This window comes from Scyliorhinus canicula, chromosome 3 (genome assembly GCF_902713615.1).
Source record: "Scyliorhinus canicula chromosome 3, sScyCan1.1, whole genome shotgun sequence".
In the NCBI taxonomy this organism is placed as follows: domain Eukaryota; kingdom Metazoa; phylum Chordata; class Chondrichthyes; order Carcharhiniformes; family Scyliorhinidae; genus Scyliorhinus; species Scyliorhinus canicula.
In genome coordinates this window covers 91,700,574-91,726,443 of record NC_052148.1, presented here as the reverse complement: position 1 = coordinate 91,726,443, position 25,870 = coordinate 91,700,574, and the positions used below count along the sequence as shown (strand labels likewise).

The 25,870-nt window shown below is 49.5% G+C and overlaps 1 protein-coding gene across 1 annotated transcript in view; it reads right to left on the bottom strand.

The window, feature by feature from the left end:
- The window catches only part of LOC119963623 (sodium channel protein type 2 subunit alpha-like), a 210,744-nt gene that overhangs the window by 35,241 nt on the left and 149,633 nt on the right, over positions 1 to 25,870 (bottom strand). Inside the window, exon 21 of the mRNA XM_038792953.1 lies at positions 10,252 to 10,365. Within this exon, the coding sequence (XP_038648881.1) occupies positions 10,252 to 10,365 (114 nt within the window). The remainder of the gene's footprint in view (positions 1 to 10,251; positions 10,366 to 25,870) is intronic.

Sequence of the window (25,870 nt, the reverse complement as noted above, 5' to 3'; positions counted from 1 at the left end):
CCTCTGGCTCCGCCCTCAGGAAACGGTGTCGTGATTGAGGGTATCTCAAAGCTTAATATGGGAAAGAGTGAGATGTTTGTGGTCCAGGCGAGGGGACAGGAGAGGCATCTGGGAGAGCTGCCTTTTAGGTTAGAAAAGGGAAGCTTTAGGTACCTAGGCATCCAAGTGGCACGGGAATGGGATCGGCTGCATAAATTGAATCTGGCCCGGCTCATGGACCAAATGAAGGACGATTTTCGGAGATGGGACGCGCTTCGTTGTCTGGCTGGGAGGGTGCAAACGGTGAAGATGACGGTCCTCCCGAGATTCCTATTTGAATTTCAGTGTCTCCTCATCTTTATTCCGCGGTCCTTTTTTAAGCGGGTCAACAGAGTGATCACGAGCTTCGTCTGGGCGGGCAAGCCCTGTGAGTAAGAAAGGTAATGCTTGAGCGGAGTCGGGAAGAGGGTGGTCTGGCGCTGCCAAATTTGAGCAACTATTACTGGGGTGCTAATATAGCTATGATCAATGATCAGGAAGTGGATGGTGGAGGAGGGGTCGGCGTGGGTGCGTATGGAGGTGGCTTCATATAATGGCACCAGTTTGAGGGCGTTGGTAACAGCGCCTTTGCCATTCCTGCCGGCACGGTACTCCACCAGTCCAGTGGTGGTGGTGGACCTGAGTGTTTGGGGCCAGTAGAGGCGGCATGTGGGAATAGTGGGAGCATCTGTCTGGGCCCCAATTTGTGATAATCACCGGTTTGCCCCGGGGAGTATGGAAGGGGGGTTCCGGTTATGGTGGAGTGCGGGGATTGAGAGGATGGGAGATATGTTCATAGAGGGGAGCTTTCCGAGTATGAGGGCGCTGGAGGAGAAGTTTGGGTTGGCGAGGGGAAACAAATTCAGGTATCTGCAGGTGCGGGACTTCCTACGTAAACAGGTGTCAACCTTCCCGCTCCTACTGTTAAGGGGGAATTCAGGACAGGGTAGTTTCCAGAGGGTGGGTAGGAGAAGGGAGCATCTCGGACATTTATAAGGAGCTTATGGGGTTGGAGGAGATGCAGACCGAGGAGCTGAAGCGCAAGTGGGAGGAGGAGCTGGGAGGAGAGATAGAGGATGGTCTATGGGCGGACGCGTTGAGTAGAGTCAATGCATTCGCAACATGTGCCAGGCTCAGCCCGATACAATTCAAGGTCGTTCACCGGGCTCACATGACAGTGGCCCGGATGAGCAGATTCTTTGGGGTGGAGGAAAGATGCGCAAAATGTGCGGGCAGAACGGTGAACCATGTCCACATGTTTTGGACATGTCCAAAGCTTAGGGGATTTTGGCTGGGGTTTGCGGACATCATACCAATGGTGTTAAAGACAAGGGTGGTGCTGAGTCCAGAGGTGGGGATTTTCGGGGTGTCAGAACACCCGGGAATCCAGGAGGACAAAGAGACAGACGTTTTGGCCCTTGCTTCCCTCCAGGTTTAGCACACTGGGCTAAATCGCTGACTTTGAAAGCAGACCAAGGCAGGCTAGCAGCACGGTTCAATTCCCATACCAGCCTCCCCGAACAGGCACCGGAATGTGGCGACTAGGGGCTTTTCACAGTAACTTAATTGAAGCCTACTCGTGACAATAAGCAATTTTCATTTCATTTTTCATTTCCTTGTCGCCCGGAATACAGATACTATTAACATAGAGGGACTCAAAGCCTCCGAAGTTGGAGACCTGGCTATCGGACATGGCTAGCTTTCTCTGTTTGGAGAAAATCAAGTTGAGAGGGTGCGGTGAATGTAACTTGGTAATTCACACTGTATCTTTGTAAGCGCAGTAGCATTATCAGACCACTAGGGGGAGTAGCTCTGGGAATGCTCAGGAGTTTGTACAGGGCTCCACCCTTGGCTCCGCCCACGACTCCTCCCCCTTGTGCTGCTGTATAAATACCCTTGTCCAGAGTCAGCCTGCAGTTCACCGAGAGTTCATCAACCGGTAACAGGTTGGCTCTGTAGTAAGTAGAATAAAACCACTGTTCATATCGGAAAGCACGTGTCTGGTGAATTGATGGTTCCATCAATTTATTCTACTTAAGAACAGTCAAGATCGATCATGGAATCAGCCCTCAAGCCTGGACGCCTGGAACTCGACCCACAAGATGCAAAGGCAAAATAAATCTTCTCCCACTGGCTGCGGTGCTTTAGGGCCTACCTGGCAGAAGCGAGCACAGCCGAAACGACAGAGGAACAGAAGTTAAGTCTACTGCACGTGAGGGTGGGCCACAGAATCTCTACGCAACTAAACGCGGCCGGTTCATATACTGCAGCGCTAGCGGTACTCGATAAGATATATGTAAGGCCCATTAACAAAGTTTACGCGCGCCATGTGTTCACGACTCGCCGCCAGCGGTATACAGAATCACTCGCCGAATTTTTAAGGGAACTCAATAATTTGTCAAATGACTGTCACTATCAAGCGGTTACCGCGGCTGAACACAGAGAACTTGCTGTACGCGATGTTTTTGTAGTGGGCCTCAAATCTAATTATGTGCGCAAACGACTGCTGGAAAAGGGGGCCCAAGACTTAGAAACAACTGTGGAAGCTGCTACCACGATGGAGGTCTCCTTCCGCAGCCTTAACTCGTTCCCCGCGGACCCCGCGACCCAATCATGGGCCCCCGACCAGCGACTCCCCCAGGGCTGTGCGACGAGGCCGCCCTGCTACCATGCTGCCCCAGCCAGCCACTATGCTGCTCCAGCCTGCCATTTCTGCAGCCAGAACCAGCACCCGCGGCAGCACTGCCCGGCCCGCAACGCGACCTGCAGCAGCTGCGGGCGGAAAGGCCACTACGCAAGAGTGTGCCTCGCAAAAAGTTCCCCAGCTTCCAACTCCCCAGTGGCACAAAGTAATCGCTCCCCACACCCGAAGGCCCGCGGGGTCCGAAACGCTGCGGCCTATGCCCCGACTCCGCCCACTCCCGCCACGTGTGATCCATGGGGGCCGCCATCTTGGCAAAACTCCACCACGCGGCTGGCCACGTGCGACTCATGTGGGCCGCCATTCTGGACGCCATCTTCCTCGCCGCCCGCCACGTGCGATCCACGGGCTCGGCCTGCAGCTCCACGCTCGGACAACTCATCGGAAGAGTACGACTATGAACTCAGAGGGCAGTCATCACGGGGCCACTCCAGCACAGCTGATCGAGCCGCCGACTACCCGCAACTCAGCGCAGTCACTCTGGACCAATCACGCCCGAAGTATCTGCGAAATTTAATGGCAGAGGTAAAATCAACGGGTACAAAACGCCGTGCCTCTTCGACTCCGGGAGCACTGAGAACTTCATACATCCAGACCTGGTAAGACGCTGTTCGCTGCCCATTTTCCCCATGCGGCAAACTATCTCGCTCGCTTCAGGCTCCCATTCGGTCCAGATCCAGGGGCGCACCGCCGCGACACTCACAATCCGAGGTGCTAGCTACTCAAAATTCCAACTCTACGTTTTGCCCGACCTCTGCGCGCCACTCTTATTAGGCCTAGACTTTCAATGTAACCTTAAGAGCCTCACCCTCAGCTTTGGCGGGCCCCTGCCCCCACTCACTATCTGCAGCCTCGCTACGCTGCGAATCCCCCCCCCCCCCCCACTCTTCGCCAATCTCACAAAGGACTGTAAACCCGTAGCCACTCGTAGCAGGCGATACAGCCTGCAGGATAGGGTATTTATCAGAACAGAGGTCCGAAGGCTTCTCAGTGAGGGGATTATAGAGGCCAGCAAGAGTCCCTGGAGAGCTCAGGTGGTGGTCGTTAAGATCGGGGAAAAATTCCGCATGGTTGTCGACTATAGTCAGACCATAAATAGATTTACGCTCCTCGACGCGTATCCCCTCCGCAGGATTGCAGACATGGTAAACCAGATCGCCCAGTACCGGCTCTTTTCCACGGTGGATCTGAAGTCTGCACACCACCAGCTCCCGATCCGCCCGGAGGACCGCCACTACACGGCATTCGAGGCCGATGGCCGCCTCTTCCATTTCCTCCGGGTCCCTTTCGGCGTCACTAATGGGGTCTCGGTGTTCCAACGAGCAATGGACCGAATGGTGGACCAGTACGGGCTGCGGGCCACGTTTCCGTACTTGGACAATGTCACCATCTGCGGCTATGACCAGCAGGACCACGACGCCAATCTCCACCGTTTTCTCCAGATGGCACAGAAACTGAATCTCACGTATAACAAAGAGAAATGCGTTTTCCGCACAACCAGACCAGCCATCCTCGGCTATGTCGTTGAAAACGGAATCCTGGGCCCAGACCCGGACCGTATGCGCCCCCTCTTAGAACTCCCCCTCCCCATTGCCCCAAGACCCTCAAACGGTGCTTGGGCTTCTTCTCCTACTACGCCCAGTGGGTCCCTCAATATGCGGACAAAGCCCGCCCACTCTTTAGGGCCACACGATTTCACCTGTCAGCAGAGGCACGCCAGGCCTTCGATTGCATAAAGGAGGACATCGCCTAAGCGGTCATGCGGGCGGTGGATGAATCCACTCCATTCCAGGTTGAGAGCGATGCCTCAGAGGTAGCTCTAGCAGTCACACTAAACCAGGCAGGGAGACCAGTCGCATTTTTCTCTCGTACCCTCTCCGCTTCAGAACTCCGACACTCCTCAGTCGAGAAAGAAGCACAAGCCATTGTGGAGGCTATTCGTCACTGGAGGCACTACCTCGCAGGTTGGAAGTTCATCCTCATCACCGACCAAAGATCGGTTGCCTTCATGTTTGACAACTCGCAAAGGGGCAAAATTAAAAATGACAAAATTCTGAGGTGGAGGATCGAACTCTCCACCTACAATTACGATATTAAGTATTGACCCGGGAAGCTCAACGAGCCTCCGGATGCCCTATCCCGCGGGACATGCGCCAGCGCGTGGATTGACCGATTGAAAGTCATCCACAGTGACCTCTGCCACCCAGGGGTCACCCGGCTCGCCCACTACATCAGAGCCCGAAACCTGCCTTTCTCCAACGAGGAGGTAAAAGCGGTCACCAGGGACTGCCCGATCTGTGCGGAGTGCAAACCGCACTTCTATAGACCAGACAGGGCCCACCTGGTCAAGGCTTCTAGGTCCTTTGAACGCCTCGCGATTGATTTCAAAGGGCCACTCCCCTCAACTAACAAGAACGTTTACTTTCTAAACATCGTAGATGAGTTTTCCCGTTTCCCATTTGCTATCCCGTGCCCCGGCATGACCTCCCACACAGTCATTAGGGCCCTGCATAGCATCTTCACCCTGTTTGGTTTCCCCAGCTACGTACACAGCGACCGGGGTTCGTCCTTCATGAGCGACGAGCTGCGTCAGTACCTGCTCGACAAGGGCATTGCCTCGAGCAGGACTACCAGCTACAACCCCAGGGGGAACGGGCAGGTGGAGAGGGAGAATGCGACGGTCTGGAAGACCGTCCTGCTGACCCTCCGGTCTAGAAAGCTCCAAGTCTCCCAGTGGCAGGAAGTCCTCCCAGACGCGCTCCACTTTATTAGGTCCCTTTTGTGCACAGCGACCAATCAGATCACTCACGAGAGGCTCTTCATTTTTTCCAGGGGCACTACCACGGGGGTCTCACTTCCGGCATGGCTGAGGACACCAGGCCCCGTACTTCTGAGGAAACACGTCAGGGGGCACAAAACCGACCCCCTTGTTCAGAAGGTGCGCCTGCTCCACTCCAACCCCCAGCACGCATTCATCGAGTTCCCTGACGGCCGTCAGGACACTGTATCCCTCCGGGATCTGGCACCCGCCGGATCCAGCGCCCCCTCTACCCCCACAGAAGGACCCCTCATGCTACACCCCATGCTGCCGCTCTCTCGTCCTCCCAAGCCCACGAGCTCGCTCCACCAGTTCCGCGCACCCGCGCCGGCCAGCCCCCAGCACCCCCAGTCCCCGGTCGAACCAGGAGAGTATGAAGCTCGGATACAACCCTCCCTGGAGTCCGCCATTGTACCCCAGCACACAACACCCATCCAGCCACCGCAAGAGGCTGCAACCCCGGTGCTCCGCAAATCACAGCGGACAATTCGACCACCGGACAGACTGACTTTGTATACCACCACCCCCGCCGGACTTGATTTTTTGCAGGGGGTGAATGTGGTGAATGTAACTTGGTAATTCACATGTATCTTTGTAAGCGCAGTAGCATTATCCGACTAGCGGGAGTAGCTCTGGGAATGCTCAGGAGTTTGTACAGGGCTCCGCCCACGACTCCTCCCCCTTGTGCTGCTGTATAAATACCCTTGTCCAGAGTCAGCCTGCAGTTCACCGAGAGTTCATCAACGGGTAACAGGCTGGCTCTGTAGTAAGTAGAATAAAACCACTGTTCATATCGGAAAGCATGTGTCTGGTGAATTGTTGGTTCCATCAATGGGTCACTGTTAGGGTTCGCCCGGAGGTGGCAACCGTTCGTCGACTTCTTTGCGGGAAATTAATCGTCTGCAGACCGGGGTGGGAGGGGGGGGGGGGGGGGGGGTGGTGGTGGTGTAGTTTAGATTAGAGTACGGGGTCAATAAGGGTGGGACCTGTACGAGAGGTAAATGGCTTTTGCACTATGTTTATAGTTTCATGTATATTGTTTCTTTTGTTGTTGTCACTATACCGGAAATATCTCACTAAAACGTTTATTAAAAAAACAGGTCCTCCCAAAACCTGGGAATGGGTTCGAGAATCCTAGAATTAAGTACCAGACGCCATTTTGACTCCTGCACATAGTCCCCCCAACACCATGAAAATCCAGCCCATAAACTCTGCTTCCTTTTGCATGACCTGTTGAGTGTTTCCAGCATTTTCTGTCTTTATTTCAGATTTCCAGCAACCACTGTATTTTGATTTTGTTTTGGTTGTACAAGTACATGCTTTGAATTTGACATTTTAGTTGATATTTTCCAGGTGGTTATTTTTGAAAAATGTATTTGGAATTCTGTTCCGTAACACTCAAGAAACATTTAGTTGTTAAGGAAGTATAATTGGCTCACTCTGGTGATGTCAGCCTGGGAGATCCCCATGGAGTGTGCTCATTGCCCAATCTTGATATTGACGTTATTTGCCTGTTTCCATGCTGGATGGGAGCCTTCTTTTTTTCAATTACGTTTTTTGAAAAACTTGACAGATTTATAAAAAAACATCTCAAGTGCAACCAGGTATTGCTTAATTTGAAGTTGAACCACAAATCATGCTTTATTTTTTGTCCTGAATTGTCTGCTGCTCTGGAGCTGCAATCTCCAATTTACTTCTTCTTGTGAGCAAATGTAAGAGCGGGTGCCAGTCCATGCAGATTCACTCCTCCCACACTGACACACAGTAGCAGCAGTGTGTATCACCGACAAGATGCACTGCAGAAAATCACCCAGTCCCCTGAGACAACACCCTACAAACTATGACCACTGCCATCTAGAGTTTAAGGGCAGCAAACCCATAGAATAACCACCATCTGGAAGTTTCCCTCCAAGCCACTCACCATTCTGAAATGAAAATGTATCGCTGTTCCTTCATTGCTGCTGGGTCAAAATCCTGGAGTTCCCTCTCAAATAGAACTGTGGGTGCACCTACACAACATGGACCTCAGTGGGTTAAGAAGGCAGCTCACCACCACCTTCTCAAGGGCATTTAAGGATGAGAATTAAATGCCGCCGTAGCCAGGGACACCCAAATCCCATGAATGAATTAAAAAACAGGTTATTTTGAACCAATAGTATGCTTTCTTTCTGATTGTATGCAGCAGGCCTAAAAATAATTATGAGGAAAAGATGCAAATATACAAATGATTTACAAGTTGTTTTAGATTGTGTGTATTGGAACAGAATGCTTGGCAAAAGTGCTGGTGGTAGAACGTAGGAAGCTGGAGCAATGGCCGAGACCCCTAATGATCAGGATTGAGCTGCAGAAATAATGGCCCAGAATTTGTTGGAGTGGAGCATCCTACTTTGTGTTGTAACTGTTAGATTTTATTTCTTATCCTTCAGGTTGAAACACTTTTGAGCTAAAATTGCTGGACGTGTGAGACTAATGGGGCATCTGAATTCCTGGCAACTGATGGAACCAACAGTTTATTTCCTTAACAAATTAGGTTTAAGGATAGAAAAAAAAACAGAGGAATGACAGCAAAGGATTTAGAATCTAATCAGGTGCAGAAAATGAAATGAAGAAAGGGAAATAAAACATTGGACAAACTCAGCAGGTCAGTCAGCATCTGTGGAGAGAAAGTGACATTTCAGGTTGAGTGACCGTTCACCAGAATTTCAGATTTCCAACATTTGCAATATTTTGATTCTGCTGTAAAGGGAAAGAAATATTGATTGAGAGAGAAGAGAGCAAGAAAATAAATCTCTAGGAACAATTTAGTACCTGTGGGAATGGGACTCCACAATTTAAACTGTTGTAGGATGGAGAGACATTGCAGGGACATAAATCTCAGTAAACGGTCCTTATGCTGTTAAGTACCAGCCCTAACTCTCTGTGGTGAACTTATTTTTTATTTCCCTGTGCAAATGCAGCCATTTGCAACATTTTGAGTGCAGAATGAGAGTGAGCTGTTGTTTTTGTAAGGATAATGACAGTGGTGCATTTTGTCCAGTGGCAAGGCTGGGGGCCAGTGCTGGTAAATGATTAGGTAGGTAGGTCAGATGTTTTTCACGTGTCGGGCGCAGACACGATGGGCTGAAGGGCCTCCTCTGCACTATGCGATTCTGTGACTTGCAATTCACCTGGTATCTCTTCCATGTTGCTGGATGATTCACAGATAAATAACTGAGGGCACCATTAAAATCACCATTACGTTGGCAACAGACTCTGGGCCACTGTTTCTGTGGAGTGCCCTGGATGCTTCCTACGAACCAGCATACCCTTGCATTTTTTCTGGGCAAGTAGAGTTAGTACCAGAGGTCATTGATGCACACAACTCTACATTAATGCTACAATGCCAGTCTTTGGGCTTTCGAGTTCACTTCTTTTTATATAAATATGTACCTAGTGGAATTTATTTGCATAAATGTCCATGTGAGGAAGTTCCAGGTTGTTCATTTTCTATGCATATGCATGGTCAACCTCATGGCCTCAATGAATATAGAATAATGGATATATTCTATGGGCCTCATCACACAAGGACCCGTCAAATTATTAATCAATAAAGTTTACACTTACTATACATGCAAGCTACTCCATTATTATTTTACGGCTTTATATGGTTGTGTTATTCCTACTGGAGCTTTTGCTGAGTAAATGAAAAGGGAGCCATTTTCTCTGTAAATATCTCTTTAACATAGCAGCTCTCAGTTACTCTTATTCAGTACCTTGGGTTGATAATATTCATAAATTAAAGTATAAATATAAATGTTTGCACAGTCTACCAATAACACAGCAATTGAACAGTGAGATTCTCCGTTCCCCACCACTAAGATCAGGTATTTCGATCAGGTGGGGGATCCTGTGTTGAGCCAAAATTGTGATTGGGGCGCCAGGCGGCAGACCTATCCCCGGTCTCCGGTCCTGCCCTGCTGATCATAGCGGGCTTCCCACACATGCAAGCAACTGATTTCCATTCATTAGAATGTGATTAAGGGGCTGGAAATTAAGAGCCTTTACTCTAAGCAGAAATGAGATGGTAATGTAACAAAATTACAGTGAGAAGGAGTTACTACTCTGTTGCTATTGCTGTGCTGGCTACAATTTTCCCAAGACCAACAGTTGGACATATGGAGCACTACCACAGTTGGCCCACTTCAAATTCAAACTATGGTCCTCCAACGCACATGGGACTCCATTTGCCATTTTAGAGAGACAATGCAGGGACATAAATCATTGAATGGACCATATGTGACCTACACATTGCACAATATCAGCTTGCACCCCGGCTGAAGAGTAAAGAAGAGGTACATTTGTGTATATTTTTGTGGGGCTGGAAGTAGCTGCGGTGTTCCTCTGATCTCCTCCACAAAATCAACCTAGGCCACTGCTGCTGTTAACGCCTCCTGAGATTGGCCCCTTTCACTGTTGCTCCCCAGTCTGACACCCAAATTAACTTAGGGTCAAAATCTAACCCAGATACACAGAAGAATTAATAAAGCAAGGAACCAGATTGAAACCTCCAACAACTTGATGAATATGGTAGATAAATCTACTAAAACGAATTTGTTATATCTACAAAATTACAGAATTTTATTAATGCTTAACGGCTAGATAACAGTCATGTTTGCTAAAATAAATGCATTTTGTGCATATTTTTATAAAGCATGCTCTTGTTATCGAAGCATACCTTGGGAGTTGGAATTTTCTTGACTGGCTTTGTCTTAAATAGTCGCTTAAGTGTGCCATAAAATCTTCTTTGATCTTCAGTTAGAACTGTAACTAAAGCTCCTTCTTTTCGTGACTGCAACAAAAGCAAAGGGAAATTCAGAAATGCATAAACTAAGACAAAATCTTGACTTATCGCACCACAGATTTCAGCTGTGATTACGGCATTTTTACAAAGTATTGCCTGCTATTTGTGAGACGTACAATTTATTTTCTGTTTGCTTTGATTTATCAGTACTCCCAATGAGAATATCATTGACAAATAAATATATGCCTGTTTTCAATTACTGAATCATATATGACAATCCACCATTAAACCAATTCCCAGCATCAACATAAATAAACAAATAACATTGAAAGTAGGCAGACGAGCTGTTTCAGCTAAATACCACATAAATTTTAATCACTGTAGCTCGGAAGTTCACATTTGAATTCAAAGGGGGAGAAAGATGATAGAATTGACTATGAGTTTTGTGTATGTGCGTGATTTTGTTTGTTTATTTGGGTCAGTCTAAAATGACACAAACATGGTGGAAATAGCATGTATCACAACGCCTGATAAGATTGTTGGGGAGGAAACACACAAGTTATCATTCACCTGATTTTGGAAGGTGCTGAGACAGTGGATGTGCAGAAATTTGGTGGCAATTAATTCCTCCAAATTGAAGGGCCTTCTTGATTTTCATGAGTGTAATACAGGTGGGGTTGGGGAAGGGTTCTGCCATTTTCAGGGGCATGCCAGATCTCCAATACATTAACAAAATCTGGCAGAAGACAAGGCCTCAGCAAGAGCTGAGGTAGAAGTGCACTTAAAAGGCTTATGTACTTTGAAAGTTAGGTACATTGGGTCTTTCAAGCTGGCACTTTGGCTTCCATGAGCCACTGGGTCAGGTGCAGTTACCGAAAAATAAATATCTTACTTTGACTTTGCTGACTGGCACCAGATTTTTTACCACAGAGAATTATTTGAGTTGGGAATGTTCAGAGGAAAAGGGAGCAAACAGAGGATGTCAGTCAGGTCAGGTTGCCTGAGTGACAGTAAGCCCCAGATTGAGAGACATTGGTAGGGTCTCCTCTTTCCAATGATAACTGCCAGCATACCTCCAAATAGGAATGTCTGCACATCACATAGTGGTGCATGAGGTAAAAGTGATGAGGAACTAGCATTGCAGGTTTGATCACAAGATGCCACCAATCATTTTTGCAGATTCTGGTAAACCCAGTTGGGAATGATTGTCAGAATCTCAGAATCTCTATCAGTAGGAGGCCATTTTTCAATGAGACTGCCATTACCACTCTTTTCCCTTGGTTTCTGTGGCTTTTAGCAATCTTTTCCCTTGGTTTCTGTGGCTATGACTCATCTTTCATTCCCTCACCCCACAGTATAAATAATCCCCACTTTCGATGCCTTTTAGCTTTGACAAAGGGTCACCTGGACTCGAAACATTAGCTCTTTTCTCTCCCTACAGATGCTGCCAGGACCTGCTGAGATTTTCCAGCAGTTTCTCTTTTGGAGTCATTAACATCTATAACAATGCGACCTTTACCGGCATTATTTCACCTGGTGCCTCAGCTGTTGCGCTAACAGCCGACTGGCTTTCTCCCAATGTTCATAAAAAATACCCTCGAGCATTGCAGCTGATGCACCACCCTGTCCGTCAAAAGCCCCAAATTCTAACTACAATTTCTTTCTGCTTGCCAACAACTCTGGCAGCGGGGCAAGCGAGTATTGGCGATCCACCTCCATAGAACATACAGTGCAGAAGGAGGCCATTTGGCCCATCGAGTCTGCACCAACCTACTTAAGCTGATCCCCGTAACCCAATAACCCCTCCTAATCTTTTTGGAAACTAAGGGCAATTTAGCATGACCAATCGATCGACCTAACCTGCATGTCTTTGAACTGTGGGAAAAACCGGAGCACCCGGAGGAAACCCACACAGACATGGGGAGAACGTGCAGATTCTGCACGGACAGTGACCCAAGCCGAGAATTGAACCTGGGACCCTGGTGCTGTGAAGCCACAGTGCTATCCACTTGTGCTACCGTGCTGTCCTGGATGGCATCCATCAACATCTGCCTCTCCACCATTTCACTCTTCTCTTTATGTGTCCGAAAGAGATGATCTCCCTCTAATGACTGCCTTCAAAGCCTCCCATAATGTGGAAGACAAAATATCCTCTCTCCTGATTGATTGATTTGATTTATTGTCACATGTACTGAAGTACGTGAAAGTATTTTTCTGCAGCCGAGGGAACGTACATAGTACGTACATAGTAGACAAAAGAATAATCAACAGAGAACATTGACAAATGGTACATCAACAAACAGTGATTGGTTACAGTGCGGAACAAGGGGCCAAACAAAGCAAATACATGAGCAAGAGCAGCATAGGGCAACGTGAATAGTGTTCTTACAGGGAACAGATCAGTCCGAGGGGGAGTCGTTGAGGAGCCTTGTAGCTGTGGGGAAGAAACTGTTCCTATGCCTGGATGTGCGAGTCTTCAGACTTCTGTACCTTCTGTCTGATGGAAGGGTCTGGAAGACGGCAATGTCTGGGTGGGAGGGGTCTCTGATAATGCCGTCCGCCTTCCTGAGGCAGCGGGAGGTGTATACAGAATCAATGTGAGGGTGGCAAGCTTGTGTGATGCGTTGGGCTGAGTTCACCACACTCTGCAGTTTCTTGCGATCTTGGATCGAGCAGTTGCTATACCAGGCTGTGATGCAGCCGGATAGGATGCTCTCTATCGCACATCTGCAGAATATTGTGAGAGTCGATGCAGAAATGCCAAATTGTTTTAGCTTCCGTAGGAAGTAGAGACGTTGTTGGGCTTTCTTGACTGTTGCATCAACGTGAGGGGACCAGGACAGACTGTTGGTGATGGTGACCCCCAGGAACCTAAAGTTATCAACCATCTCCACTTCGGAGCCATGATGCAGACGGGAGTGTATGTCGTGCTATGCTTCTTGAAGTCGATCATCAGTTCCTTGGTCTTGCCTGCTAAATTAATGTACTCCCCAATGGCAGAATCCCTTATCTGCCAATATCGTCGTCTCCAACCTCCAGTGGGAGCAATGAGCGGGGCCTGAACCCATCACTAAATCCACAAAATGCGGAGCAAGAGTCAAAATCACTATTGCCAAATAACCCTCCCCCCACCCCCACCCTTAGAAGCAGAGACCGACCCACCACTAAGAAGTCGATACCTGAGAGAAAAAAGAATAATCCTTCTCATTTCGATGTAAAAATCTCCAGAGGTCTGCCCCCCACATCCGCTTCATAAAGGCCAAAAATGCTCTTGCCACCCCAGAAGGACTCAAAGACATAGGCCTCGATTTGTGCAGCCGAGGGTCCAGTACACAGTTAAAGTCCCCTCCCAGGTGATGTGATGATCAATTCAATCGAGACACGAGAGGAAGTAAACTGTGGCTTTAATAGACTTACAACTGAGCCTGCCTGCGACCAGAAGAACTGAGGGCAGATTCACAAGGCTGCAGCACATTATACTTCCGGTAGTGGGAGGGGACATGGGCGGAGCCAAGGGTGGAGCCCTGTACAAGCTCCTCATCTCCCTATGTCGGCAGAGCCGCGCAACGGCATCACATTCACCCCCTGTGAAAAAAATCAAATCCTGCAGGGGGTGACGGGTCTACAGATTGAGGCAGTCCGGTGGTTGAGTCATCTGTTGGGATCGGCGGAGCACTGGGGTTGCAGCCTCTTCGGATGGCTGAGTGATGACGGGCAGTGTGGATCTGAGGGTGGACTCCGGGGGTGGTTCGTTCAGAGCTTCGTTCCTGACCGGTGAGATGGGCGAAGGGGGGGGGCGCAGGAAACCTGTAGGCATGGGGGTGCAGGGCGTGGGGGGACGGGTGGGGTGTAGTGTGAAGGGTACCTCGGTGGTGGTGGTGGTGGTGGATCCTGCAGGCGCCAGGTCCCAGAGGGAAACGCTGTCCTGACGGCCGTCGGGGTGTTCTATAAAGGCGTAGTGTGGGTTTGAGTGTAGCAGTAGTACCCTTTCTACTAGTGGGTCCGTTTTATGTGTCCGGACGTGCTTCCGGAGGAGAACCGAGCCCGGTGTCCTCAACCAAGATGGGAGCGAAGCCCCCGTGGTGGTGCCCCTAGGGAAAGCAAATAATCGCTCGTGAGGGGTCTGGTTAGTGGCAGTGCACAGGAGGGACCTAATTGCATGGAGTGCCCCGGGGAGGACCTCCTGCCAGTGGGAGGTCGGGAGATTCCTGGACAGTAGGGTCAGTAGGACAGTCTTCTAGACCGTCGCGTTCTCCCTCTCCACCTGCCCGTTCCCCCTGGGGTTATAGCTGGTAGTCCTGCTCGAGGTGATGCCCTTATCGAGCAGGTACTGATGCAGCTCGTCGCTCATGAAGGACGAACCCCTGTCGCTGTGTACGTAGCTGGGGAAGCCGAACAGGATGAAGACACAGTGCAGGGCTCTGATGACTGTATGGGAGGTCATATCGGGGCATGGGATAGCAAACGGAAAACTTGAAAATTCGTCTATGACGTTGAGGAAGTACACATTTCGATTGGTCGAGAGCAGTGGCCCTTTGAAATTGATGCTCAGGCGTTCAAAGGGCCGGGAAGCCTCTACCAAGTGGGCCTTGTCTGTCTATAGAAGTGCGGTTTGCACTCCGTGCAGCTCGGGCAATCCCTGGTGATGGCTTTTACCTCCTCGGTGGAGAAAGGCAGATTTCGGGCTTTGATGTAGTGGGCGAGCCGGGTGACCCCCGGGTGGCAGAGATCATTGTGGATGAAATGAAAATGAAATGAAAATTGCTTATTGTCACGAGTAGGCTTCAAATTAAGTTACTGTGAAAAGCCCCTAGTCGCCACATTCAGGCGCCTGCTCGGGGAGGCTGTTACGGGAATCGAACCGTGCTGCTGGCTTATCTTGGTCTGCTTTCAATGCTAGCGATTAGCCCTGTGAGCTAAACAGCCCCAAAGCCCCTAATCACCACATTCCGGCGTCTGTCCAGGGGAGGCTGGTACAGGATAGCCTGTAATCGGATGTCTTGCGCGCTGGCGCATGTGCCGTGGGACTGGGCATCTGGGGGCTCGTTGAGCTTCCCCTGCCGATATATAATGTCACAATTATAGGTGGAGAGTTCGATCCTCCACCTCAAGATTTTATCGTTTTTTATTTTGCCCCGTTGCGAGATGTCGAACATGAAGGCAACCGATCTCTGGTCGGTGATGAGGGTAAACCTCCTACCAGCGAGGTAGTGCCTCCTGTGCCGTAGGGCTTCCACAATGGCATGAGCTTCTTTTTCGACTGAGGAGTGTCGAAGTTCCGAGGCGGAGAGGGTTCGGGAGAAGAAGGCTACTGGCCTACCTGCCTGATTCAGAGTGGCGACGAGAGCGACCTCTGAGGCGCCGCTCTCCACCTGAAAGGGGACGGATTCATCCACCGCCCGCATGGCCGCTTTGGCGATGTCCTCCTTGATGCAGTTGAAGGCCTGGCGGGCCTCTGCTGACAGTGGGAAGAGTGTGGCCTTAAATAGTGGGCGGGCTTTGTCTGCATACTGGGGGACCTACTGGGCGTAATAGGAGAAGAATCCCAGACACCTCTTGAGGGCCCTGGGACAATGAGGGAGAGGGAGTTGTAAGAGGGGGCACATACGGTCCGGGTCGGGGCCCAGGACTCCGTTTTCCAAGACATAGCCAAGGATGGCTAGTCTGGTTGCGCGGAAAACGCATTTCTCCTTATTGTATGTGAGGTTGAGTTTCTGGGTGGTTTGGAGAAATCGGTGGAGGTTGGCATCATGGTCCTGCTGGTCATGGCCGCACATGGTGACGTTATCCAGGTACGGAAACGTGGCCCGCAGCTCGTACTGGTCCACCATTCGGTCCATCGCTTGTTGGAACCCCAAAACCCCATTCGTGATGCCAAAGGGAACCCGGAGGAAATTGAAGAGGCGGCCATCTACCTCGAAAGCCATGTAGTGGTGGTCCTCCGGATGGATTGAGAGCTGGTGGTATGCAGACTTCAGATCCACCGTGGAGAATATGCGGTACTGGGCGATCTGGTTGACCATGTCTGCCAGTTCTGGGGAGGGGTTACGCATCGAGGTGCGTGAACCGGTTAATGGTTTGGCTATAATCAACCACCATCCGGAACTTTTCCCCGGTCTTGACGACCACCAGCTGAGCTTTCCAGGGGCTGTTACTGGCCTCTATGACTCCCTCACGTAGGAGCCGCTGGACTTTGGCTCTAATGAATACCCTGTCCTGCAGGCTATACCGCCTGCTGCGAGTGGCTATGGGTTTGCAGTTAGCAGTGAGATTAGCGAATGAGTGGAGGGGGGTCGATTTTTAGAGTTGCTAAGCTGCATATCGTTAGAGGAGGTAGGAGTCCGCCGAAGCTGAGTGTGAGGCTTCTAAGATTGCACTGAAAATCAAGCCCGAGTAGGAGGGGGTGCAGAGGTCGGAGAGTACGTACAGCTGGAAATTAGAGTAGCTGGCGCCCTGTATTGTTAGGGTCACAACGGCGCGCCCTTGTATTTGAACCGAGTGCGAACCCTAGGCGAGGGAGATAGTTTGCCGTGCAGGGAAGATAGGGAGCGAACAGCATCTTACCAGGTCGAACAGGTCTGGATGCATGAAGCTCTCGGTGCTCCCAGAGTCGAAGAGGCATGGTGTCTTGTATCCGTTGACCTGAACGGACATCATCGAGCTCCTGAGGTGCTTTGGCCGCGACTGGGCCAAAGTGACTGCGTTGTGTTGCGGGCAGTCGGTGGCTCGATCAGCAGTGCTGGAGCGGCCCCGTGATGACTGTCCGCGGAGGTCGTAGTCGTCGAGATGAACATCAGGTGATGGCCAAGATGGCGGCCCCCGTTGATCGGACATGGCGGGCGATGAAGAAGATGGCGTCCAAGATGGCCACCCCTGTGGATCACACGTGGCGGGCGGCGAGGAACATGGCGCCCAAGATGGCGGCCCCCATGACACGCATATGGCCGGCCGCGTGGGGGAGGATTGCCAAGGTGGCGGACCCCATGAGTCGCACATGTCGGGCGGAGGCAGAGTCGGCAGACATGCTGCAACATTATGGGGTCTTCGGGCCTGCGAGTTGGGGAGGGTTTCGATTTAGACAGGCATACCTTAGCATAATGTCCTTTTCGACCGCAGCTGCTGCAGGTCGCATTGCGGGCCGGGCAGTTTTGCCGTGGGTGTTGGGGCTGACCGCAAAAATCGCACGCTGGCGCTCCATAGTGGGTGGGTGGCCACGCGGCGCAGGCCTGGGGCAGTCGCTGGTCAGGGGTCCACGATGGGGTCGCGTAGTCTGCAGGGAATGAGTTCAGACTTTGAAACGCGACCTCCATTGAGGTTGCTAGCGCTACCGTATCCTCCAAGTTCTGGGCCCCCTTTTCGAGGAGGCGCTGGCGCACATAGTTAGACTGGACCCTTGCGACGTACACATCACGGACAGTGAGTTCCATATGCTGGGAGGCAGTTACAGCCTGAAAGTTACATTCCCGTGCAAGGGCTTTTAGATCGCGCAGGTAGTCCTCTAGCGACTCTGCGGGGAGCTGGTGGTGGGTAGTGAAAATATGCCGCGCGTAGATTTCGTTTACAGGCCGCACGTATAGTCGGTCGAGCATAGCGAGGGCCTCGGTGTACGAGTCGGTACTGTTGAGTTGCGTAGAGATGCGATGGCTCACCCGAGCGTGCAGCAGACTGAGTTTCTGCTCATCAGTAGTAGCGGAGGTAGTTGACGCAGCCAGGTAGGCCTTGAAGCACCGAAGCCAGTGTGGAAAGATTTCCTTCGCTTCTGCAGCCTGCGGGTCGAGTTCTAGTCGATCAGGTTTGAGGGCTGATTCCATAGTGGTTTTCTTAAGTCTATTAAATTGATGTGACCATCAATTCACTCGAGACACGAGAGGAAGTAAACTGTGGCTTTAATAGGCTTACAACTGAGCCTGCCTGCGACCAGAAGAACTGAGGGCAGACTCACAAGGCTGCATCACTTTATACTTCCGGTAGTGGGAAAGGCCATGGGTGGAGCCCTCTACAAGCTCCTCATCTCCCCCTGTGGGCAGAGCCGCACAAATGCTCACAGAGCCCACAAGGACACAATGCTATATAGTGTGAATTAAGCAATATACATTCACCACACCAGAATTAGCTGCTGTGAGTCCAGATTGGGAACAGAATCCAGCAACTTGTTGAGAAAAGCTGTATCATCTCAGTTTGGTGCATGTATATTGACCAAGACCACCGGGGTACCCACCAATGGCCAACTAACCATTACATACCTCCCTTTTGGATCTATCAGAATCTTAGCTGTCAAAAGAGATATTATCTTATTAATCAAACACGTGATTCCCCGGGGCCCCACTGACAAATCCCGAATGAAATATTTACCCCACCCAGCCCTTCCATAACCTCATCTGATCTTTAATCGGCAAATGAACCGTCTGCAACAGCACCACATCAGCCTTGAAACCCCTAAGGTGTGCAAACTCCCGAGATTTGTTTAACGGGCCATTTAACCCCCTCACATTCCAAGTGACCAGCCGACTAGGGATCCCTCCTGACCCAGAGTCAGTCATTCACATCCTGTGAGACAGCCCAGCAACTACTCAAAGAGAGCCAACACCAAGCATACCCAAGATAGCTGCCAAATCCCCCAACAAGACAGAAGAAAGAAAAGTTTACAACCATCTTCATAGAACTATCCCTCCCCTCCCAAATACCACAGCCTAATAATACAGTAAACAAGACAAACAAAGACTCCCACCCTCTCTCCCAAACCCCAATCAAAACAAAATCACCTCAGCTCATGTTAAACCCCTTCCCCCCCACAGAATGAGGAGCAGATAGCTCCATCCATCCACTCCCGCTAACTAACTATTCAGCTAGCAAGATGGTCCCACACAGGGTAAAAAGCATAACAACAAAAACCCATCATTCCAACCAGACCCCACCCAAATTCAACTTTAATTGTTCCAGAAAAAAGAAAGATACATGAACAACAATAACACCCATCCCACAAAAACCACAGTAAAAATCCAGTACAAAGCTCCAAAATGCCCAATAAACCCCCATCTATGCCCCAAAGTTCACATTCCCATCCCCAGATGGACATCTCCCAACCAATATCTCGATCCCAGTCTATGTTTCTGCACAAACACCTCAGTCTTCTCTGGAGTTTCAAAGTAGTAATCTTTCGATTCATAAGTCACTCTGAGGCACGCTGGGTAAGCCATGCCAAATTGACTGTTGTTCTGATACAACGCAGCCCTGGCCTTGTTGAATGCTGCACACCTCTTGGCCAACACGGTTCCAACATCTTGATAAATCCTCACAATGTGTGGCCCTCCTATTAGAAGCACAACAGCGCCTATACTTCCTCAGGAAACTAAGGGAATTCGGCATGTACACATTGACTCTGAGCAATTTTTACAGATGCACCATAGAAAGCATCATATCTGACTGCATCACAACCTGGTATGGCAACTACTAGGCTGAAGACCGTAAGAAATTACAGAGAGTCATGAACACAGCCCAGTCCATCACGCAAACCTGCCTCTTATCTATTGACTCTGTCTACACTTCCCGCTGCCTGGGAAAGTAAGCAACATAATCAAACACCCCTCTGACCGGGTTATTCACTCTTCCAACTTCTTCCATCAGGCAGGAGATACAAAAGTCTGAGAATATGCACCAACAGTTTTAAAAACAGCTTCTTCCCCACCATTACTAGACTCCTGAATGACTGTCTTATGGACTGATCAGATCTCTTCACACACCTCCTCTACTGAGTAGTACTACACTCTGTATGCTTCACCCGATGCCTGTGTCTATGTATTTACATTGTGTACTTATGTATGTCCTATGTTTTTATTTTGTGTACGGAATGATCTGAATGGGCTGTACGATAAACAATACTTTTCACTGTACCTTGGTACATGTGACAATAAAACAAATCCATTCCAAAAACTGTCCTGATATTTCCTTATGTGGCTCGGTGTCAAATTTTGTTTGAGAATTGCTTCTGTGAATTACCTTGGGAGGTTTTACTATGTTAAAGGCACTATATAAATGCAAATTGATGTTGTTGCAAGGGTCCAAGCACTAACCCGTGCAAGGTTCCACTCGGCACTTCTCCAGTCTGACAATAAACATCTCATGTGTCCTTGTTAGTTCCTAGCATTTAACCAACTTATCTTGTTCCATATTTTAGCCTGGATTCCTGTGGTCTATAATTTAATTAGCAGTCTTTGATGTGAAACTTCATTGAAAACCTTCTAAGTCCAAACAATTACAGATCATTTTATCCTTTACTTTATCTGTAGCATCCTCAGGGAAATCAAGTTTCATTAGCAACTCTTTCCTTTGCAAATTCATGATCACTGGTTCTGATTTAGGATTGAAAGTCCGGTCCATTATAAAACATATTTTACCCTTGTACTGAGACTCTGAATTAGTAGCTTTCAAAAACAGCTACTTTTTCAGAAACAATTATGTATTCACAGTTGTCCAGTATACAACTTTGTGCTACTTCTGATTACAAATAGAATAAACAGTTTAAAGAAAGACATTAGGGCCAAAATCTACAGTAAAAATAACAGTGCGACTAATCCAACTTGCTGTTATCTGCAAATTGGACAGCGACTTCAGGAGAGAAATGTGCAGCCAAAAACAAAACCTGGAAGTTGCCGTTCGTGATGTTCCACCATTCTCTGCACAAAATGGACACCTCCCACTGTCTGCTTCATCCTCCAAATGCATTAAATGGTGTGAAGGTCCCATGATTGCATGACAGTTATGGACTAACTTGCTACACAAAGTTGGGGCTTGTCCATTTCACTGACTTCAGCAAGGAATTGAGTGCAAGCTAGGAGTTTGGTAAGTAGGGGAGTTTGGTGAAGGGGATAGGAGGTGTTTGTTTTGTTAGGAAAATAAGGTTTAAGGGATTTATATTTGTATTGGTAAATATTAGAGATAAGGGGCTGGATTCTCCGTTCCTGAGGTTAAGTGCCGCCGGAAACGGAGGATCCATGGCGTTTCACGACAGGAAGGTCAGCGTAAAACCCTCACCGATTCCTGTACCGGTGAGGGGCTAGCACCAGCGCCATGTGAAACACCTGTGGAACGCGTGGAAAATGCTCGGAGAATCGTCAGGTCCCATACTGCATATACGCAGGGCTGACAAGCTACAGCTGCAAGTACGCCTACACCCCCAACACACCCACCAGAAAAGATGGCACCCACTGTGCTGGACCACGTAACAACCCACCCCGACCCACAGCCCACCTCCTGGCCACCCCCCACCACTCCCCCAGCCCTGGCAGAAGCCCGTCAGTCAGTGGCATGGATCCCTGCCGAGTGTGGCGGCGATGGACACCGTCCGCATGCCTTCTCACTCTCCCCGTGGCCGGCACACCCAGCTCCCGACCGCTGGGACAAGACATGGCCTGCGCCGCTGGGATCTCGACCATTAGACGTGGAGCATCACGGGTGGTCCGGCTAAGAACACACCAATAGAGTTGTGACTGCGCGCGGCGAGTGTCCCGATGATACCGATTTGGAGGGGGCGGAGCATTGCGACCTGTGCCTGCCCTGATTCTGGCGTCAGAAACAATTCTTCGCCCGATCGCCATTTTTGATTTCGGAATCGGGCGACTGAGTATCCGGTCCAAGATATAGTTTCAAGTGGTTTTAATTTAACATTTCTGTGCCAGGAAGAGTAAAATCTATAGCTGGATTCATGCTGGGTAAAGGTGTTTGTATGTGTGGGGGTGGGTAAGTTCCAACTGTGTTTCCATTGTGCTTAGAAAGGGCTGCGGCATGAAGTGTAAATAAATAGGCCAACTAGGGCAGCACGGTGATGCAGTGGTTAGTACTGCTGCCTCACGTCGCTGATGTCCCAGGTTCGATCATGGCTCTGGGTCACTGTCCGTGTGGAGTTTGCACATTCTCCCCGTGTCTGCGTGGGATTCGTCCCCACAACCCAAAGATGGCAGAGTTGAGAGATGTTCACTCCCTGAGATCCTGGCCGGAATTATACAATACGGCGGCTAAGTATTGACGCCGGCGTAAACACCGGAGTGTTTCACGCCGGCGTCATCCAGGCTAGCGATTCCTTGGCCCACAGGGGGCCAGAACGGCGCTGGAGTGCTCCGTGCAGCACCAGCGCCGAAATGCGGTCCTGCACTGCCGGAGCCACACAGCAGGCCGGCGCGGAAGAAGGTAGGCTGGATTGGCCACGCTAAATTGCCCCTTAATTGAAAAAAATGATTTGGGTACTCTAAATTTATTAGAGAAATTAAATAAATCAACGGCCAACAGAGGCATGCGGTGTTGCTTAGCAATGGGGGCCTTTGAAGATAGAGAAGGTTTAAGTTTTAGATGTGGGCGGTTGGAGACAGGGGCCGGGATTCTCCAATCCGGGAGATTCTCCATTGACCGGAGAATCGCTGCGAGTCGCGCACGTGCGATCGATGCGGCACCAGTCGGGGGGGGGGGGGGGGGGGGGGGGGGCGTTGAAATAGGCCCCCATGGCGATTCTCTGCGGTCGACTTGCCGAGTTCCCGCTGGCGTGGTTCTAACATGGTTTCACCTGGCAGAACTCGGGCTAACGGCCGTGGTGGCCGTCCTGGTGGGGGTGGGGGTGGGGTGGGGGGGGCTTCTGGCTCTGGCCACCGATCAGCGGGTGCACGCGATCTGGGTTAGCCTACCTTCTTCCACACCGGCCCGCTGTGTGGCTCCGGCAGTGCAGGACCGCATTTCGGCGCAGGTGCTGCACGGAGCACTCCAGCGGCATTCTGGCCCCCTGTGGGCCAAGGAATCGCTAGCCTGGATGACGCCAGGCCCACATGGATCCCTGAGGGACACCACTAGCTACTGATTGCCAACCAGAGAAGCACCCATTAATCCCCACTCTTTGCTTTCTATTAATTAACAATCCTCTATCCATGCTACTACTTTACCCTTAATGCCATGCAACTTTATCTTATGCAGCAACCTTTTGTGTGGCACCTTGTCAAAGGTTTTCTGGAAATCCAGATATACCACATCCATTGGCTCCCCATTATCTACCGCTCTGGCAATATCCTCAAAAAATTCCACTAAATTAGTTAGGCACGATCTGCCCTTTATGAACCCATGCTGCGTCTGCCCAATGGGACAATTTTCATCCAGATGCCTCGCTAATTCTTCTTTGATGATAGATTCCAACATCTTCCCTACTGCCGAAGTTAAGCTCACTGGCCTATAATTACCCGCTTTCTGCCTACCTCCTTTTTTAAACAGTGGTGTCACGTTTGCTAATTTCCAATCCGCCGGGACCACCCCAGAGTCTAGTGAATTTTGGTAAATTATCACTAGTGCATTTGCAATTTCCCTAGCCATCTCTTTTAGCACGCTGGGATGCATTCCATCAGGGCCAGGAGACTTGTCTAGCTTTAGCCCCATTAGCTTGCCCATCACTACCTCCTTAGTGATAACAATCATCTCAAGATCCTCACCTGTCATAGCCTCATTTCTATCAGTCACTGGCATGTTATTTGTGTCTTCCACTGTGAAGACCGACCCAAAAAACATGTTCAGTTCCTCAGCCATTTCCTCATCTCCCTTTATTAAATCTCCTTTCTCATCCTCTAAAGGACCAATATCTACCTTAGCCACTCTTTTTTGTTTTATGTATTTGTAGAAACTTTTACTATCTGTTTTTATATTCTGAGCAAGTTTACTCTCATCATCTATCTTACTCTTCTATATCGCTTTTTTAGTAGCTTTCTGTTGCCCACTGAAGATTTCCCAATCCTCTCGTCTCCCACTAATCTTTGCCACTTTGTATGCTTTTTCCTTCAATTTGATACTCTCCCTTAGATATCCAAGGTTGATTTTCCCTCTTTCTACCATCCTTCCTTTTCGTTGGTATAAATCTTTGCTGAGCACTGTGAAACATCGCTTGGAAGGTTCCCCACTGTTCTTCAACTGTTTCACCATAAAATCTTTGCTCTCAGTCTACCTTAGCTAGCTCTTCTCTCATCCCATTGTAATCTCCTTTGTTTAAGCACAAAACACTAGTGTTTGATTTGACCTTCTCACCCTCCATCTGTATTTTAAATTACACCATTTTGTGATCGCTCCTTCCGAGAGGATCCCTAACTATGAGATCATTAATCAATCCTGTCTCAATACAGAGGACCAGATCTAGGACCGCTTGTTCCCTCGTAGGTTCCATTACATACCATTCTAGGAAACTGTCGCGGATACATTCTATAAACTCCTCTTCAAGGCTGCCTTGACCAGCCTGCTTAAACCAATCGATGTGTAGATTAAAATCCCCCATGATAACTGCTGTACCATTTCTACATGCATCAGTTATTTATTTGTTTATTGCCTGCCCCACCGTAATGTTACTATTTGGTGGCCTATAGACTACTCCTATCAGTGAATTTTTCGTCTTACTATTCCTGATTTGCAACAAAATGGATTCAACCTTATCCTCCATAGCATCGATGCCATCCCTCACGACTGCCCGGATGTCATCCTTAAATAACAGAGCTACACCACCTTCCTTACCATCCACTCTGTCCTTCCTAATTTTCCTTATCGTTGAACCCATATCTTCATGTAACAACCTGCTGTTTCACTTTCCATTTATGTTTTTACTTCCCGTTTTATTCCTTTTAGTATAACTGGGCCTATTCACTGAGCTCTCCTCAGTCACTGTACCTTTTACTGTGGCCCTTTTTGATTTTTGACTATTGCTTCTCTGCCTTACACTTTCCCCCTTACTGCCTTTTGTTTCTTTCCCTGTTTTACTTCCCTCCTACTTCCTGCATCAGTTCCCACCCCCTGCCACATTAATTTAAATCCTCCCCAACAGCATGAGCAAACATCCCTCCTAAGACATCAGTTCCAGTCCTGCCCAGGTGCAGACCGTCCGGTTTGTACTAGTCCCACCTCCCCCAGAACCGGTTCCAATGCCCCAGGAATTTGAATCCCTCCCTCTTGCACCATTTCTCGAGCCACGCATTCATCCTATCTATCCTGACATTCCTACTCTGACTAGCACATGGCACTGGTAGCAATCCTGAGATTACTACCTTTGAGGTCCCACTTTTTAGTTTAACACCTAACTCCCTGAATTCAGCTTGGAGGACCTCATCCTGTTTTTTACCTATATCGTTGGTGTCCATATGCACCACGACAGCTGGCTGTTCACCCGACCCCTCCCCAGAATGTCCTGCAGCCGCTCTGAGACATCCTTGACCCTTGCACCAGGGAGGCAACATACCATTTTGGATTCTTGATGGTGTCCGCAGAACCGTCTGTCTATTCCCCTGATGATCGAGTCCCCTGACACTATAGCCCTGCCATTCTTTTTCCTGCCCTGCTGTGCAGCAGAGCCAGCCACAGTGCCATGAACCTGGCTGCTGTTGTTTTCCCCTGGTGAGCTATCTCCCTCAACATTATCCAAACGGTATATCTATTTTTCAGGAAGATGACCGCGGCGGACACCTGCACAGCCTTCCTACTCTTCTCTGTCTTTTGGTCACCCATTTTCTATCTCCCTCAGTAATTTTCACCTGCGGTGTGACCAACTCGC